Consider the following 15,450-nt stretch of genomic DNA (forward strand, 5'->3'; position numbering starts at 1 on the left):
GACGGATTGCTCTATTTTGGCTTAGTTTTCACCAGTGTTGTTTCTTTGTTCTAGTCAGGTGCTAGGTAACATTTGAATATTTCAGCTTCGCCCAGTGACGTGGTGATTTTTTACTCTGATGTGGCAGTACCAAGTACAGTTGTCCTAGTGGATAATTTTGTGTGTGTGTTCTGTAATTTGAAGAGAGGATTGCTGGCGTGTGGTTTTGCATAATGGGGAAGGAAGTTAGTGGAGTTTTTGCATATTTGTCACTTACTGTAAACCTGTTTAATGGGTCCAACTAGCCGTGCATCCTCTTTGATCCTTATAACAGCGAGGAAAAGCAGTGGTCAGAAAAGGGCCAAGGTGTTTTTAGATTAGTTGAATTAATTTTGAAGTTATGAAAGATGAGACTGTCTTGATAGCAGCAAAGGTAAACAGGATTATTGAAAGCTCAGGCATTAGCCTGGTGTTGGTGGTGGATGGAGGGAGGGGCGATGGGGAAGCTTATTATTCCTATGGATGACATGTAAGGACTTAGTATGTTTCAGCCATAAATTGAATAAGATGAGGTTGGTTAGTATAAGAAATCTGTCAGTTCATATACAACTACTGAACTTCCATAAAGGTGAGACACATCACATATAACATGTTTATACTTTAAATGTGTGCTAAAAAGCTTGTTGTAAAAATGATATATCCCTACGTGTCTCCTTCCCGCCAACCCTGCTGTGTCAGTACCCAGACAAACATTTTCAAATCTTAGCTTATGCTTCAAGTTTTTAACATCATGATTGTAAATACTGCTGTCTTCATTCTCCAGTTTTACATATTATCTGTTTATTGACTGGCTTTGAAGGTGGATGACTATGCATCCCCCTTCTCCTCCCTCTCAGGATGAGATACCACAATTCTTGGTTAAATCCTTAATGTTTACTAACGTGAATATATATTTAATATTGAGCCAAGAAGTATGGGGTTTTTTCTTATTATATAGTACCGTATATTCTAGGACTCCTTTTGTTTTTATTAGGATTAATTGATTATTTTCATTTGCATAGGTTTTTTTTTTTAATAACCTTGGCTAGTTCTCACTCTCCAGCAGCTTTACAAACCATCTTTCAGAAACATTTCCACATACCTGTCAGATTTTTTTGGAAAAAAAAAATTTTGCCCCTGAAAATGCCCTTCATGGAGACTCTTACCCTCCTGCTTCTACCTGTCCTGGTGCACTCAGGACCTGGTGTACCACATTGCTGTCCTTCTAGGAATGCCTTCATTTCTGTCCTATTTTTTAAAATCTTGTTTCCTGGATCTCAGTATTTTATTTTTTCTCGGTTTGTTCTCTCAGCTTTTAGGAAACATCCCCCAGGAGCTTTTTGAGAAAGGGAATAGATGATTTGAGACTTTGAACATCTTGAGAGTATCTTGATTTTATCTTCACTCTTCATTGCTATTTAGCTGGGTGTAGTCTTCTAAGTTATACATATTTTGCCCTCGGAATTTTGAAGACATTTCTTTACTGTCTCCCATCTTACAATGTCGCTATTTTGAGAGGTCTGATGTTACTCTTATTCCTGTCTTTGCCTCCATCTCTACCCCTCCATGAAGGTTTTAAGATTTTCTTCATATATCCCTAATGTTCTGAAATTTCACCATATGCTGGTCTTTTACACAGTTTTCTCTGTTTGTTGTGCTTTCTGCACTCTCTTGGCCCTTTGGCTCTATAAAGTTACCATCTTCCATTTGGAGAAATTTGTTGTTGTATTATTTCTTTGATAATTTCCTCTACCCTATTTTCACTTTTAAAAAATTCTGTGAAACTCTGTATTAATCAGACATTAGACCCCTTAGATTATCTTTTGTTGGAGTGGAGAACTCCTTTATTTTATATATAATAAAGGATATATAATATATACATGGCCCTGTTCATCTCTTTTTTCTGCTTTATGGAAAATTTCCTTGACTTTTTATTCTGGTGTTTTTACGGAGTTTAAAATTTTCTGTTCTTACATTTTTGATTTCCAAGAGCTCCTTTTAATAGCATGCTCTTCTTGTTTCATGTATGTAATTTCCTGTGCTACCTTTCTGAGCAAGGAAAGGGAGCTGAAATTGCAGAGAGAGTAGTCTCGTTCATTTTGAGAATTGTAACTAACTTTACCTTATATCTTTTAGCATTTGTTATAAAGCAGAACATTCCAAAACTTAGTGGTTTAAAACGATAATTTAATGACTTCTCACAATTCTGTGGGTGGATTGATTAGGACAGTTAGGTTGGCTTAGGGGGTCTCAGCCGGAATGACTTGTCTTATGTTCCATGTAGTTTCATCTTCCAATAGGCTAGCTTGGACTTTTTCACATGGTGCTCTCAGGATAGCATTCAAGAGATATGAGTGGAAGCTGCAGAGTCTGTCTCTAGAGGCTTAAGCTTGGAACTGAGTAACATCACTCCTGTCACATTTTGTTCATCAGCATAAGTCCTAAGTCTAGCCCAGGTTCAGATGATGCTGAAATACTCTGTTTTTTGATGGAAAGTGCTGCATAGAATTTATGGTTGTTTGTAATTTATTGCCCCCTACGATCTCCCTACAAACTCCCCAGTGCTTGTCCAGTTTCAGAGCTTAACCATTTACTATCCCTCACTGCACTTTCTGACTTCATATAGTTTGATTCAGGGTTGAAATAACTTCATTGTTTCATGATGGAGTTTGTGTTTTTGTTTTTTTATCCTGTTTAGGGGTAATTTTAGAGGGAAGTGGATGGAAACACCTTTATTTCTCCATCATAAAACTTGAAACATTTTTTGTGAAGATGAATATGGGTACAGCATATATGAGAATAGTAGTGTTCTTTTTCTATCTGTAATGGACAAATTATTTTCATGTAATCCATTCATCTGTTGATCAAACTTACGGATTTCACACATTCTGGGTACTATCAGTTCTTGCTTGTCATCAATTTATAATCTTAGGATAAGATGCTTTTATAAAATGTAACTTACCAGGCTTCAAGTTCTAGTATCACACCTGGATATGATGTACATTAAGTATCCTTTAATTTCCAGAGGAAGGGACCACTTTGGCTGGGTTCATAAAAAGAGGCAGCATGAATGCTGATGTCAAAAGGTGGGCTGGATCTTGGTAAGCAGAGGGTCTACCCAGGTCAGGTGTTTGTTGATGAGGAGGGAGTGCCTGCAAGCAAAGGAAGGGTGGTTAAAAAGAGGGGCAGGTTGTGATCAGGAGATAGGGAGAGAACTGGTTGGAGCCAAGGGTGTTCTAGAGTGGGAAAGGAGTAAGATAGGGAGAGAATAGATTGCAGAAGTACTTTCAAGCCATAATAAAGAGCTTTGCTATATGTTCTTTATGAATGTGAATGGACAGATTTTCAACGTTTTTTTAAAGCAGGCAGTCACGTGGAGGAAAGGGACAGGAAAGGGGTTTGAAAGGGGTGGGATCTACAGACAGAGTTGAGACTTTGTAGTCTAGATGCAAGGATATAAAAGAATGCTAAGGTGTGGACAGAATGGAAGGGAGGGGATATTGTCAAGAGGTTATTTTAAAGAAAAATTATAGCTTGTAAATTCAGAAACAAAATTCACTTTGTTTCTAGACCAGATAAATGGTGGAAGAGTAGAGAAAGGAGATGGGTAGGTAAAGGTGGAGAAAGGGCCTGGTTTTGGGGGCAGAAGATGAGGTTCGTGAGTCTTGGGTTTGAAGGGATGTTAGGACTTTTGTGTGGAGATGTCTAGCAGACACAGTTAAAAATAAGCATTTGAGTTGATAACTGGGGAGTTTGTAACAGTGGTGGTTAAAATCCTAAGGGTGGAAGAGCTCTTGGATAGGAAGAAAAGAGAAAGAAAAGGAAGGAGGATATGATAAATCCATGACCAAATCTTGAGGGTACTTTGCAAGGAGCAGATGAAGAAAGAGGTAAAAATTAGGCCGAAGTACTTGTGTGTGTGTATATACACATCAAAACATAGACATACATAAATAGATAATGCGCACATTAGATGTGCATCACAAAGATACTGAGAAGTTGAACGTTTGATATAAAACCTGAAGATCAGGGTATTTAATTATTACCAGAGAAGTCATCATTGCCACAAGTGAGTCCTTGACCACATGTCAAGGTTATTATTGCCACATCTTTGAGAAATCCATGCCATCTTATTTGTAGTAAGAAAATGTAAATCATGTCTTTAATCACCAATTACTGACCATGCATTCTTCCATTTTCCTTTCCTTTCCTCTCCTCCCCTCCCCTCCCCTCCCCTGCCCTCCTCTCTTTTCTTTTCTTTTTTCTTTTCTTTTCTTTTTTTTCTTTTCTATCTCACTCTGTCACCCTGGCTGGAAAGCAACAGAGTGATCATAGCTGCTGCAGCCTTGGACTGCTCAGCTCAAGCAGTGCTCCTGCCCAGCTTCTCCAGTAGCTAGGACTACAGGCTCAAGCTACCATACTTGGCTTATTTAATTTTTTTAAACTTTGTTGTTGTTGTTGTTGTTTTGTTTTGTGACGGAGTTTCGCTTGTGTTGCCCAGGCTGGAGTGCAATCCTGCGATCTCGGCTCATTGCAACCTCTGCCTCTGGGTTCAAGTGATTCTCCTGCCTCAGCCTCATGAGTAGCTGAGACTACAGGTACCTGCCACCACGCCCAGCTAATTTTTTTGTATTTTTAGTAGAGACAGGGTTTCATCATGTTGGCCAGGCTGATCTAAACTCCTGACCTCTGGTGACCCACCCGCCTTGGCCTCCCAAAGTGCTGGGATTACAGGCATGAGCCACTGTGCCCAGCCTTAAACTTTTTTAAGAGATGGGGTCTCACTATATTATTGCCCAGGCTGGTCTTGAACTCCTGGCCTCAAATGATCATCCCATTTCAGCCTCCCAAAGTGCTGGGATTACAGGCATGAGCCACTGTGCCTAGCCCGACCACGTGTTTTAAAAAGCATTTTCAACTCCAATAGAAGGGCCACACTACACTGCAGGCCACAGGATTGCATAGCGTGCAGGGCTGACACAATGCTGCAGTACTTGCTGTGTCCAGTGGCCCTCTCTGGATTACTACTTCCTCGCCCTGCCCTTTACCCCTCACTGCCCTCCCCGGACTCTGTCTCTGGACTTTGTTTGCTCTCTTTTCCTCTGAAAATAGGTTTTGTTTAGCTTTAATAATTTATTAAGATTGATCTAATTAAGAAGTTCTTATTGGGCTTCTTTACCACTTTGAACCACATGTGATTGTTCTCCAGGGAATCGGCTTTTGGTTTAAATTCACAAAGGGTTTAGAAATTCAAAATTCTCTGTGGTCAGGACAATGTTTAGTAGAACTGAAACAAATCTAGACTGAGTCCAGACCAAGTGTTCCTGTGAGTTTACCTGTAGGTTATGGATCCAAGAGACATGAATCAGTCTGGACTTGCTACTTAATTATCTCATGAACTTGGGCAAGCTGCTCAGCTTCTAAGCCTCACTTCCTACTCTCAGAAGTGGGAGCAACAGTAATGCCTATTTTGTAATGGTGCTGTTAGGGTTAAATGAAATGATTCACATGGAGCTGGTAGCATAGTGCCATACCCTCGGTTAACTCTTAGTAAAAGTTACTCTGTCTTCATCATTATGGTCATTGTTAGCAACACCTGACTTCTGTGTCTAAAGCTGCCCTTACCCTTCTTAGCTGTGACCTCTGTACCTGTGAATGTTTGGGAATTGCATTGAGTAAGCAGGATGAAGAGTGCAAATGAAGTTGTTTCCAGTGGCTCCTGGATCCTTGAATGGACTTCCTAACATGCCCCAAGGCTAGAGTAGATGTGGCATGTGAGACCCTTTTATTTTCAATGCCATAGAGCAGAGGTGGGCGGCATTTCAAGAAGTTCTTGTCATCCTTCCCCTTTTTGGCATAAAGGCCCCCAAGGTTATGCTGTCTTTGGCTGTTAACATGCCCCATCCATTTACCCAACATACGCTTACAAAGTGCTTTCCACATCCTAGACATTGTGATAGTCACTGAGTCTACAAGGATGAATAAGACATGGTTCTTGCACTGAAGGAGGAAGGGGGTCATGCAAGCAAATGCGAACGAAGGGCTCCCCCTAAGTACTGTAGATGGAACATATATACCTTTCCATCGGGTAGGGAGCAGGTTGGTCCTTACTACTGAGTGCTGAAGACCCATAGTCTGACTGATGGCAATGAGCAGCACATTCTGAATATGAGGCCACTTAGGATTATGTGTTCTCCTGATGGTAGTTTTTAACATGGGGAAGCGCCCTGGGTCCCACACAGAGAGCAGAAATGTTGCTGTTATATGTTGCCTGGGCAGATTCTGGGCATTCTGACTTTTCCCTAATTATTTAAACTGTGATGCTTCCATATACACTAGGATGACATCTTTCCTTTATAAACATTAAGATGTTATTAAATAATGGGGATCATGTTGTAACTTTTAAGAGCTCAGTGAATAAAATGTTGAACTTCTTTTAAAAAATTACAAGTAAGATACAATTCTGGTTCCTAAATTAGATGTGGTGATGGCTGAGCATTTTGAGAACAAGGATAGTTAACATAGTAATTTTGGTTGTGGTGTAATTTTGGGCTATCAGTCCCCAAGACAGACTTGATTTTTATGATGGACTTGTCAGGGGGTGAGAGCTTGTGACAAGACCAATGTTATTGGTTAAGTCTATATGCTAAACATAAAGTTTTGAGCAGGAAGTCCTGCGTAAATACAGTACAGGCTGGTTTTGAGTATATGTGGCTTTTGTTTCTTGAATTTGGATGGACCCATTATGTAAGTCCAGCAGCACTTTTTGGAAAAGCAAATTGAAGCCAAGTTTTTAATATGCTTGAACTTAAAATACATGTTTTATTGACAATAACTAGTAGTTCATCATTATCCTGAAAGGACAGCTTGTGTACTAAATATTGATTTTTCTTTTTATATTTATCCAAAAGATAAAATCTTTGCTTATAATTGGTAGATGAAACATTTTTTATCCCCTTGGAGATGAAACATGATTTCCATGATGGCCACTCAGAGCCTTGTGTCTTCTGTGCACAGGGAGACTCATGCACCTGTATGCGGTGTGCGTGGACTGCCTGGAAGGGGTTCACAAGATCATCTGCATCAAGTGTAAGTCACGGTGGGATGGCAGCTGGCACCAGCTGGGCACTATGTATACCTACGACATTCTGGCTGCCTCTCCATGTTGTCAGGTAGGTATTGAACACACTGAGGGAGCAGTGGGTGATACTAGGCTTCTGTCCCCAAGTGAATGTAGGGAAGATGCTTCTGGCAATAAAGAAGAAATTCAGTCTAGCAATGATGGCTGAGTTACTACTTGTAATGTAGTCATTTAGTGGAATACTGTGCAGTCATTAAAAGGGATAGTGTATAACATATAATTATGTGGGAAGCATTTCCAGTATATTAGGTCAAAAGAATGGGTTATAAAATGGCATAATAATATGCTTGCATTTGTAAGTAAGTGAGCATGAAAAGGGAATTGCTAACCTGTTACCAGATGGTCTCAGAGGTGGGAGGCTGAAAGATGCCTTTAGTTCTCTTTTTCCTTGAGTATATTTTCTAAGATTCTGTATGATTAGCTTATACTAAATTTATAATAGAAAAAAAGTTACTCAAAAGGAAGAAAGTCACTTTCTTAAATAGGATTTTCTTGTTGTTTTCTTTCTGTGGGATAGTACAGTTATCTAGGAATTGCCTGTCTTGTAAGGTGTTTGAGGTTGTAATCCTTAAAGCACTCCTAAAAGGAGGCATTGTCTCATGCTATGAGAACATCTGAAATTTAGCTGTCATCAGAAAAAGAGGGAGGTATTCACATATGAAAACACAAATAACCTATAGAATCACAGGAGACAAAATCCTTGGAAATATCTTGCTTTATTTCCAAGTGCTTGGGAAAGAAAATAGCTTGTTACATAATTCCTTGATACTGTCATGGGCAGGAGAGAAATTTTTCTTTGCTCTAAAGTGTTCCAGCCTGGTTTTGTAGTGCAAATAGCTGATACATACTTTATTAGTTACTGTATAGTTTTATGTCTTTAGCATTATGACTTGATTTTTCTAAAGAGAATATCTTTACTGTTATCAGTAGTTATTCACTGTAGCATTTTACGATAGTTATTATGCCTTAATGCCAGCTCATGAGGGAAACCAGAGGAAGTAGCTCCCCTCTGCACACACAGCGTGGAGGATTATCTTTTAAATTAAAGAAATAAGGAAGCGAAAGAACGTTTGAGCCTGTTAACTCAGAAGATTAGCACTGGAAAGGACCTGGGATCTAGACCAACCTCCTTATTTCCTCATACAATGGAGGCCTACAAACTTGGGATGTTTTACCCAGGTCTACATACATTGTGTCACAGCCATGACCGCACAGTGTGACTCCTGTTCTGGTGGTCTTTGTGATGCACCATTGAAAGGCAATGAGATTATTTCCATGTCTTTAGGAAGAAAAACAGAACAGCATCCTGCCACACCCAGCCTCTTGGTATTCATCATGCACTGTATTTCTTCCTTAAAACAATTGAAGCCCAGACCTTTCTTTTCTGGCACCCTACTGAAATGGAAAATATGTTCGATTACTATTAATTTAAAAAAAATCTGTGAGGATACAAGTGTTAGACGCTACTAATGAATCAAGAGAAGTCTTCAATAAGATGTAGCCAAAAATAAGCAATAATTGATTCTTAGAAAGGCATAACAGGGTGAAGACAGGTTTGCTCAGAATCACACTTTTAATCAGAGAGATTACATAGTTAAAAGAGTGTTTATCTCAGGTTACAGGAAAGTAGTTCCTGCAGTGGTTGGGGATCAGCAGGCTGCTTTGGTTCACTCCAGCCTTGCTGCTTTCTAAGCGTGGTCTTGGGCATGGTGCTTTATCACATGTGCCTCAGTCGCATTATCTAAAAGTCAGCTAATACTACCTACCTCCCAGGAGTATTTTGAGAGCAAGTTGAGATTATACTTTTTAAGTACATTTTTTAAATGAGTCTAAATTTAGTCTGTTTTATTTATAATTTCTGGTTATTCACTTAAGTCCTGGACCCATTGCTGAAAGGTTCCAGGACTGTGCTGTTAAGGAGAGGCTAGGCATGAGTGAAGATGCAGGGTGCTGGGAACTCCAGAAGCCTCAGACCAGCACCACACTTCCTGGATTGCTAATTTTACTTGAGTATCTTGGGAAATTTTATTTTTACGTCAAAGAAAATGCAAGTTTTATATAGAGTAGAATGAAAAATGAAATTTTAAAGAAGTTTCGTGGAGGTTTGGGTGAGGGAAGTCAGCTTCAGCCACTGTCTTAAAATCCAGGGGGAGGGGTTTCTGATTGTTAGGGAACTTCAGTTAGGCAGTACTAGTTTAGAATTTTCTTCTCATAAGTAGGTGAAACAACTAGCAGTGCTGCATATCAGGAGAGAAGTTGGGAGTCTTTCAGGCATACCCTGTTTCCCTGTTTCTGGTAATAAAGGGGATCCTTTACGAAGCCCTTGATCAGTTTCCCAGCATTTTGGTTTGGGTGGCTTTGACAAGTGTTGGGTAGTGGAGGGGTGTTGTGGCTGATGGTGTCTGTTTCCCCCAGGCCCGCCTGAACTGTAAGCACTGTGGGAAGCCGGTGATCGACGTGAGGATCGGAATGCAGTACTTCTCAGAATATAGCAACGTCCAGCAGTGTCCACACTGTGGGAACCTGGACTACCACTTCGTGAAGCCATTTTCCTCCTTCAAAGTTCTTGAAGCTTATTGATGAAAGCTTTGCTTTAGTAATAGCTATTTTATTGATATTATTACTTTATTACATATCTTTTATAGGGAAACATTCTGTGACATTAATTTCTTTTCTAATTTAAAGGAGAGTTACTTTGTTGTATGTGTGCCACTGAAATAGGGGCTGCCCTTGCCCTGTCTTGATTCCCGAGTGTTAGTCTGTGGTTTTGACCAGAGCCCAGATGGGTAATCCTGTGCATTTGGGTCGGGGTTCACTCTTACCAAGAGTCTTTGAGGCAGCTTTAAGATGGTGGGGAGGATGGGGTGAATTTAGGAAAGGAATTTGTGGTTATAAACTAAGAGCTTGATAGGAGTTGGAAGGAAACACTTACTAAAATGTTAACTTTCTAAAAACCTTCCTTTAGATCTTCCTTGGGCCTTTGGAAAAACATGTGACAAGTGAATGTAAGTCTGTGCCTGGAGAGCTAATAGTGCATTAGTCTATCTCAGCCTAGTGTTCTGCAGCACACATGGGCAGGCAGTTTACTCACACTGACAGGTGATCTGAAAGTGGCACAAGTGCTGTTTCTATCGCTATTGTAATTTGCCGATTCATTTTTCATGCTGAAAACAATATCCAAATTGTAAGACATATGAAAGATACTAGTGTTGCAAATTATGTTTAGGTAAACTGACCTATAACAGAATATGTGAAATGAATTTGGAAATAATGCAAGAAGGCAGAACTCAATCATTTGAATTGTGTCTTTGAAGTTGGTAAAATAGCTCTTAAGGAGAACCCATGAATAACATGATTTGGGCAGTGATGATTTATTACAGGTTGCACTGTTGAAGTGTCATTTGGTGTCATATTCTTCTCACAGGTAAATCAGCCACAGAATCTAACTGGTGAGCTTCAGAACCAATAATTGCCACACTTATTGTCCTCAAAATTACTTATGGCCATGTTTAACCCATTTAATTCTGAGTTTCCAAAATCAAAGATTTGACCTTAAGAGGGAAGGGAAAAAAAAGTATGAAAGGATGATGAAGAAAATAATTTTACTATTTCTTTTTTAAGTATGTTTTGGAAAATCAATGATTGTAATGCATAGCAGTACGTTTGAAAAATACACCATTCTAAAAAGCCCATGATACCTTACTGTTGATGAAAAAAGATGATCATATATATAGAACTTGATTAGTCAGAGCATTGGGCATTCCAAAATACAGCCTTTGGTTCAGTAGATTTTAATGCTTTAAATAGACTGACATCCCATACCCTTATAGAATTGGAATATGATTTCTCAAAAGTTAATTTCATAATTTCATGTATGATGTGCATATATGCTAAAAATGCTGAAAATCATTTTATGAATAGCCAAATTTGGGGTTGATGTGGACATTTTATATTATTCATTTGGTTTATACCTTTTTTTTTTTCCTGTGTGTTTTTTCTTTTCAGAAGTATTTAGGCAATACTGCAAGTGAGTTTCAGTTCTTTTTTTCTTTTTTTGAGATGGAGTCTCAGTCTGTCACCCAGGCTGGAGTGTGGTAGTGCAATCTCGGCTCACTGCAACCTCTGCCTCCCGGGTTCAAGCAGTTCTCCTGCCTCAGCCTCCTAAGTAGCTGGGACTACAGGCGCATGCCACCACCCTCGGCTAATTTTTTGTATTTTTAGTAGAGACAGGGTTTCACCATGTTAGCTACGATGGTCTAGATCTCCTGACCTTGTGGTCCACCTGCCTTGGCCTCCCAAAGTGCTGGGATTACAGGTGTGAGCCACCGTGCCCAGCCGAATTTCAGTTCTATATGAAATATTTGATGTTGCGTTTGAAACAATGCAGCATTAAAGAACCAATGTTATTGACTAATAGTTTTTATCTTTCAGTTTGGATGATTTGGTTTGCTGCATCTAGGTTAGTGTTTGATCATCTGAAAAAACTTTTCAGTGGGAAGAAATGCATGAAATGCCTATAAGAAGTAGAAAGTCATTGAACTGACAGTGTTTGATGCAACTAAAGGAGGAGGATTGTAAGACATAGCTTTCTGCAAACTTGTCTTTAATGCACAAAGCTGTAGTGGTGAATTAACTATTTCCTTATTGATTCTCTCATGTACCCAGATGCAAAAAGTGCTAAGTTTCTCTTGTCCTCGTAATACCATTTGGATTTTATTTCTGAATTTAAATAGTAAAATATTGATGATGCTGATCTTTAACCCACCTAAAATTTTATAGTGAAACCTGCTTTATATTGTTGTTCTGAAGCTTACAATTGACCTATACATTGCATTCAGCAAGCTCCTGAATTTAGAACTACTGTCGGTGTAGTGTATGCTGTGTTCCATGTTGCCTTTTTAGATGGTTTTCTACCCCCTGAACAATAAATAGGATGAGGTTTTACTGTAATTGGATAAAGTTTACTCTTGGACATTATTTCAATGCTAAATTAAGGATTCTATGGATGTCTTCAGTTACTTAAAGAGAAAATAATGAGAGCATGAAGCATATCTGAGAATATCTTTCGCCTTTAAGGTGATTCATTCTTGTCTAGAGGGAAAATTTGGTTGATTTGGGAATAAAGTATAATTGAGTATTCAACACCATGAAGATAAATCTTATTTTGGAAATCTACTGACCGTAATACCCCAAGCTTGCCCTGAATACTTTGATTGGAATTGGAATATATCAAAAAAGGTTATTATTTTTGTTGTAGTTACGATACTAAAAGAATATTAGTTACCCAAGAGATCCAATTTCTGTTTTTCTGATGAATAGTGTTCAGTAAAATGAAGCAGTCTTAAGAGTGACTAATAATTTCAAAGTGTTTTTTCGTCTACTCTTAATATTTTTTAATTATTTATTTTTAAGGGTTTTATACCTTGAACAAATACAGTGATCTGCTTTAGTTTAGTGAGAGTACAATTTCTGATTGATTGTTTTCTCTTCAGGCCATCTCACCTCTTCATTCTCTTGGTACATTTGAAGCAGTTGATATAATGGGTTTATACTTTAAAAGAGATATGGTGCCATGAAGTTGGGGAGTTGGGTGAATTTTCCTCTTCTAGTTACAGAGGAGCTTTCCTCAAATGCCCTTTAACTTCTAGGTTTTGTGCAAGAAGTTCATTTTCTGAGTAAAAGTTATTTTCATATATGTTGGGGGAAAATTAACTCATCAAAAAAGAATCTTATTAGGTATTTGAACTCTGAAACTAACAGATAAGACTTATATGTACCTTATTAGAGCACCAAAACTAATTTGCTAAAATCTTTTGTTTAGTCCTGCAAGACTGATGCTTAATACACAGTCTGTTCTCCTGTGTCTAGGTCACGAACTCCAGTTTGCTTTTCTGTTTTGTATCCTGGTAGCAGCTGTTGAGTGACTTTCATTGGAGATTGGAAAGGAAGTGAGGAGAAAGTGTTCTTGTTTAGTGTTTTATTTCCTATAATAGGATGCTGCCTAACCCAGTTCATCTTTATGTCCTGTTCACTAAATATTCCAGGTAATTGAAATAAAATAAAATGGATGGGCTCCGTTAAAACCAGCTCAAAAATAAATTCTTGTCAGTAAAGATTTCTTGTCAAGATGTCTTGGATTGCACTTTTGTTGAGGAAAGACAGTGTAAATAGTTAAAGAATGTGGATAAAATTGAAACATTTGGTTGTGGAACTGTGTGTGGTTTTAGAGGGTTTCTGTTTGTGAAATGTATGTATTAAAAATAATAAAATTCCAGAAACTAACATTGTACTCTGTCTTTAGTTTGTCACTTTATTTTTCATTGGGATTTTTGAGCAGTGGGATTGTCTGGTCAGAATAAGATGAAGAGAAAGCTTTCTGAGGTTTTGATCACTATTCAGATAACCATTTCAAAGTCACTCCTGCAGCTAATAAAAACTACCAACTTTTTATGTTGCTTACAAGTCATGTATCACATGTAAACTCACTTTGCAATAAAAGCTTTCTGTATAACAAAATTGATTCTATGTGAATAGTCCAAAATTGTTGTTCTGGTTTTAGGGAATTCTATTGGATAGATGGTATAGTGTTAAAGATTAGATATACCCCAAGATCAACCACCCATAGCCACATAACCAAAACTTAAGTCATCCTGATTTCCCTGAAATGCTAGTTCTAATCAAACAAAACAAAATGCAAGGCCTTGTCGGCATGATTTGGTGAAATCAAACTTACTAGCTACAGTAGTCCCCCCTTATCTGCCGTTTTCTTTCTGCAGTTTCAGTAACCCATGGTCAACCTAAATGGAAAATTCCAGAAACAATTCACACGGTTTAAATTGTGCACCATTCTGAGTAGCATCATGAAATCTCAAGTCCTGTGCCACCCTGTCCAGCAGGCGAATCATCCCTTTGTCCAGTGGATCCATGCTGTAGATGTCCCATGCCTATTAGTCACTTCAGAGGCTGCTAGATGAGTCCTGGTATTGCAGTGCTTGTATTCAGGTCACCTTTATTTTACCTAAAAATGACCCCAAAGCGCAAGAGTAATGCTGGTGTATTCATACACTTATTCTGTGTTATTACTGGTCATTGTTGTTAATCTTTTACTGTGCTTAATTTATGAACTTTATCATAGGTATGAATGTATAGGAAAGGTCTTGGAAAGGATCCCCTAAGGATAAGGGTGTGCCTACTGTGTAGACAAATCGACACTGGTCTGCTTTTCTTATAAAGAATATTAACATGTAATAGCCAGTTATAAAAGAGGGTGAAGATACTTTCTCCCTTATGTTTTATAAATGGTGCTGTAACTGCTGTGTGCAGACTTCTAACCATTTTGGTTTGAGGTCTCCAAGTTTGCCAACTGTTCTTTTGTATGCACAATAAACATACAATTTTAAAATTTGATCTGATTTTATTTTTGACAATAGATTATTCTACAGATGTTTTTGTTTCCTAGGCCTGTAACGATTTTCATAATGAAAAGACTTGATCGTATGCTTCTTCATTATAAGCAAAGAGAAAACAGTCATTGAACGTCTTGCTGACTTCATACACTGTGATCAAGAATAGTTTATCCTTAAATCTCCTTGTCCTCTTCAATTCAAATGTCATTCTTGACCAACGGATTGAAATCCACAAACATTAGAACACAAGATAAGTTGGGGAAACTGGGTTAAGAAAGTCTTGAGTCTGCCAGTGGATTCAAAGCCTGTGTTGCTACTTACTAATGCAAATGTCTGAGGCATAAATTTTATTTTATTCAAAGCCTTATAAAAGACTTGGGATATGATTTCTACTGATGTAATTTATGGTCAGCAAAATTCCTTTGAAATTTTAAGGAAAGTACAGTTCTTACTGCAGAAGGAAAATAGTTGCAGAAAAAAATGAAGTTAAATGGTGGTTGGTAAGCATTAAGTTTAATGGAAGAAAATTCTTATTTCTTCTTGGTGGTTTCTGTTACTTTAGATCTCGCTTATATTGTTTTGAGTTAAATTTGGCAAATCCAGCAGCAATTAGATTGCTAATTACGTAGGCTGTTAAAGGGTTAAATTTTCAAAGGGGGAAAAATTCTTGAGCTTTTCTTCTTTTTTCTGCTCTCTCAAGTCTACAGTGAGGTAAACCTTACCTGCTGAATGTGAACTACCTTTGAGGACAATAAAGTGCTGTACAGATGTAATAGTTGAAATAGTAATTATTTTTAAGGCATATTTTTCTTTAGTGGAAACTTTTAGCATTGTGGTAGTTATACTAGCTCTACCTGGCATTGCTAAGCCTCAGAAACAGCAAAA

The 15,450-nt window shown here is 38.2% G+C and overlaps 1 protein-coding gene across 1 annotated transcript in view; it reads left to right on the plus strand.

The window, feature by feature from the left end:
* HECA (hdc homolog, cell cycle regulator) overlaps positions 1 to 13,441 on the plus strand; it is a 45,912-nt gene extending 32,471 nt beyond the window's left edge. The window contains exons 3-4 of the mRNA XM_045391446.2: positions 7,036 to 7,190; positions 9,575 to 13,441. Coding sequence (XP_045247381.2) covers positions 7,036 to 7,190; positions 9,575 to 9,739 — 320 coding nt within the window. The 3' untranslated portion in view covers positions 9,740 to 13,441. The remainder of the gene's footprint in view (positions 1 to 7,035; positions 7,191 to 9,574) is intronic.
* The last annotated feature ends 2,009 nt before the right edge of the window (positions 13,442 to 15,450 follow it).

The sequence above is a fragment of the Macaca fascicularis genome, chromosome 4, assembly GCF_037993035.2.
Source record: "Macaca fascicularis isolate 582-1 chromosome 4, T2T-MFA8v1.1".
Classification (NCBI taxonomy): domain Eukaryota; kingdom Metazoa; phylum Chordata; class Mammalia; order Primates; family Cercopithecidae; genus Macaca; species Macaca fascicularis.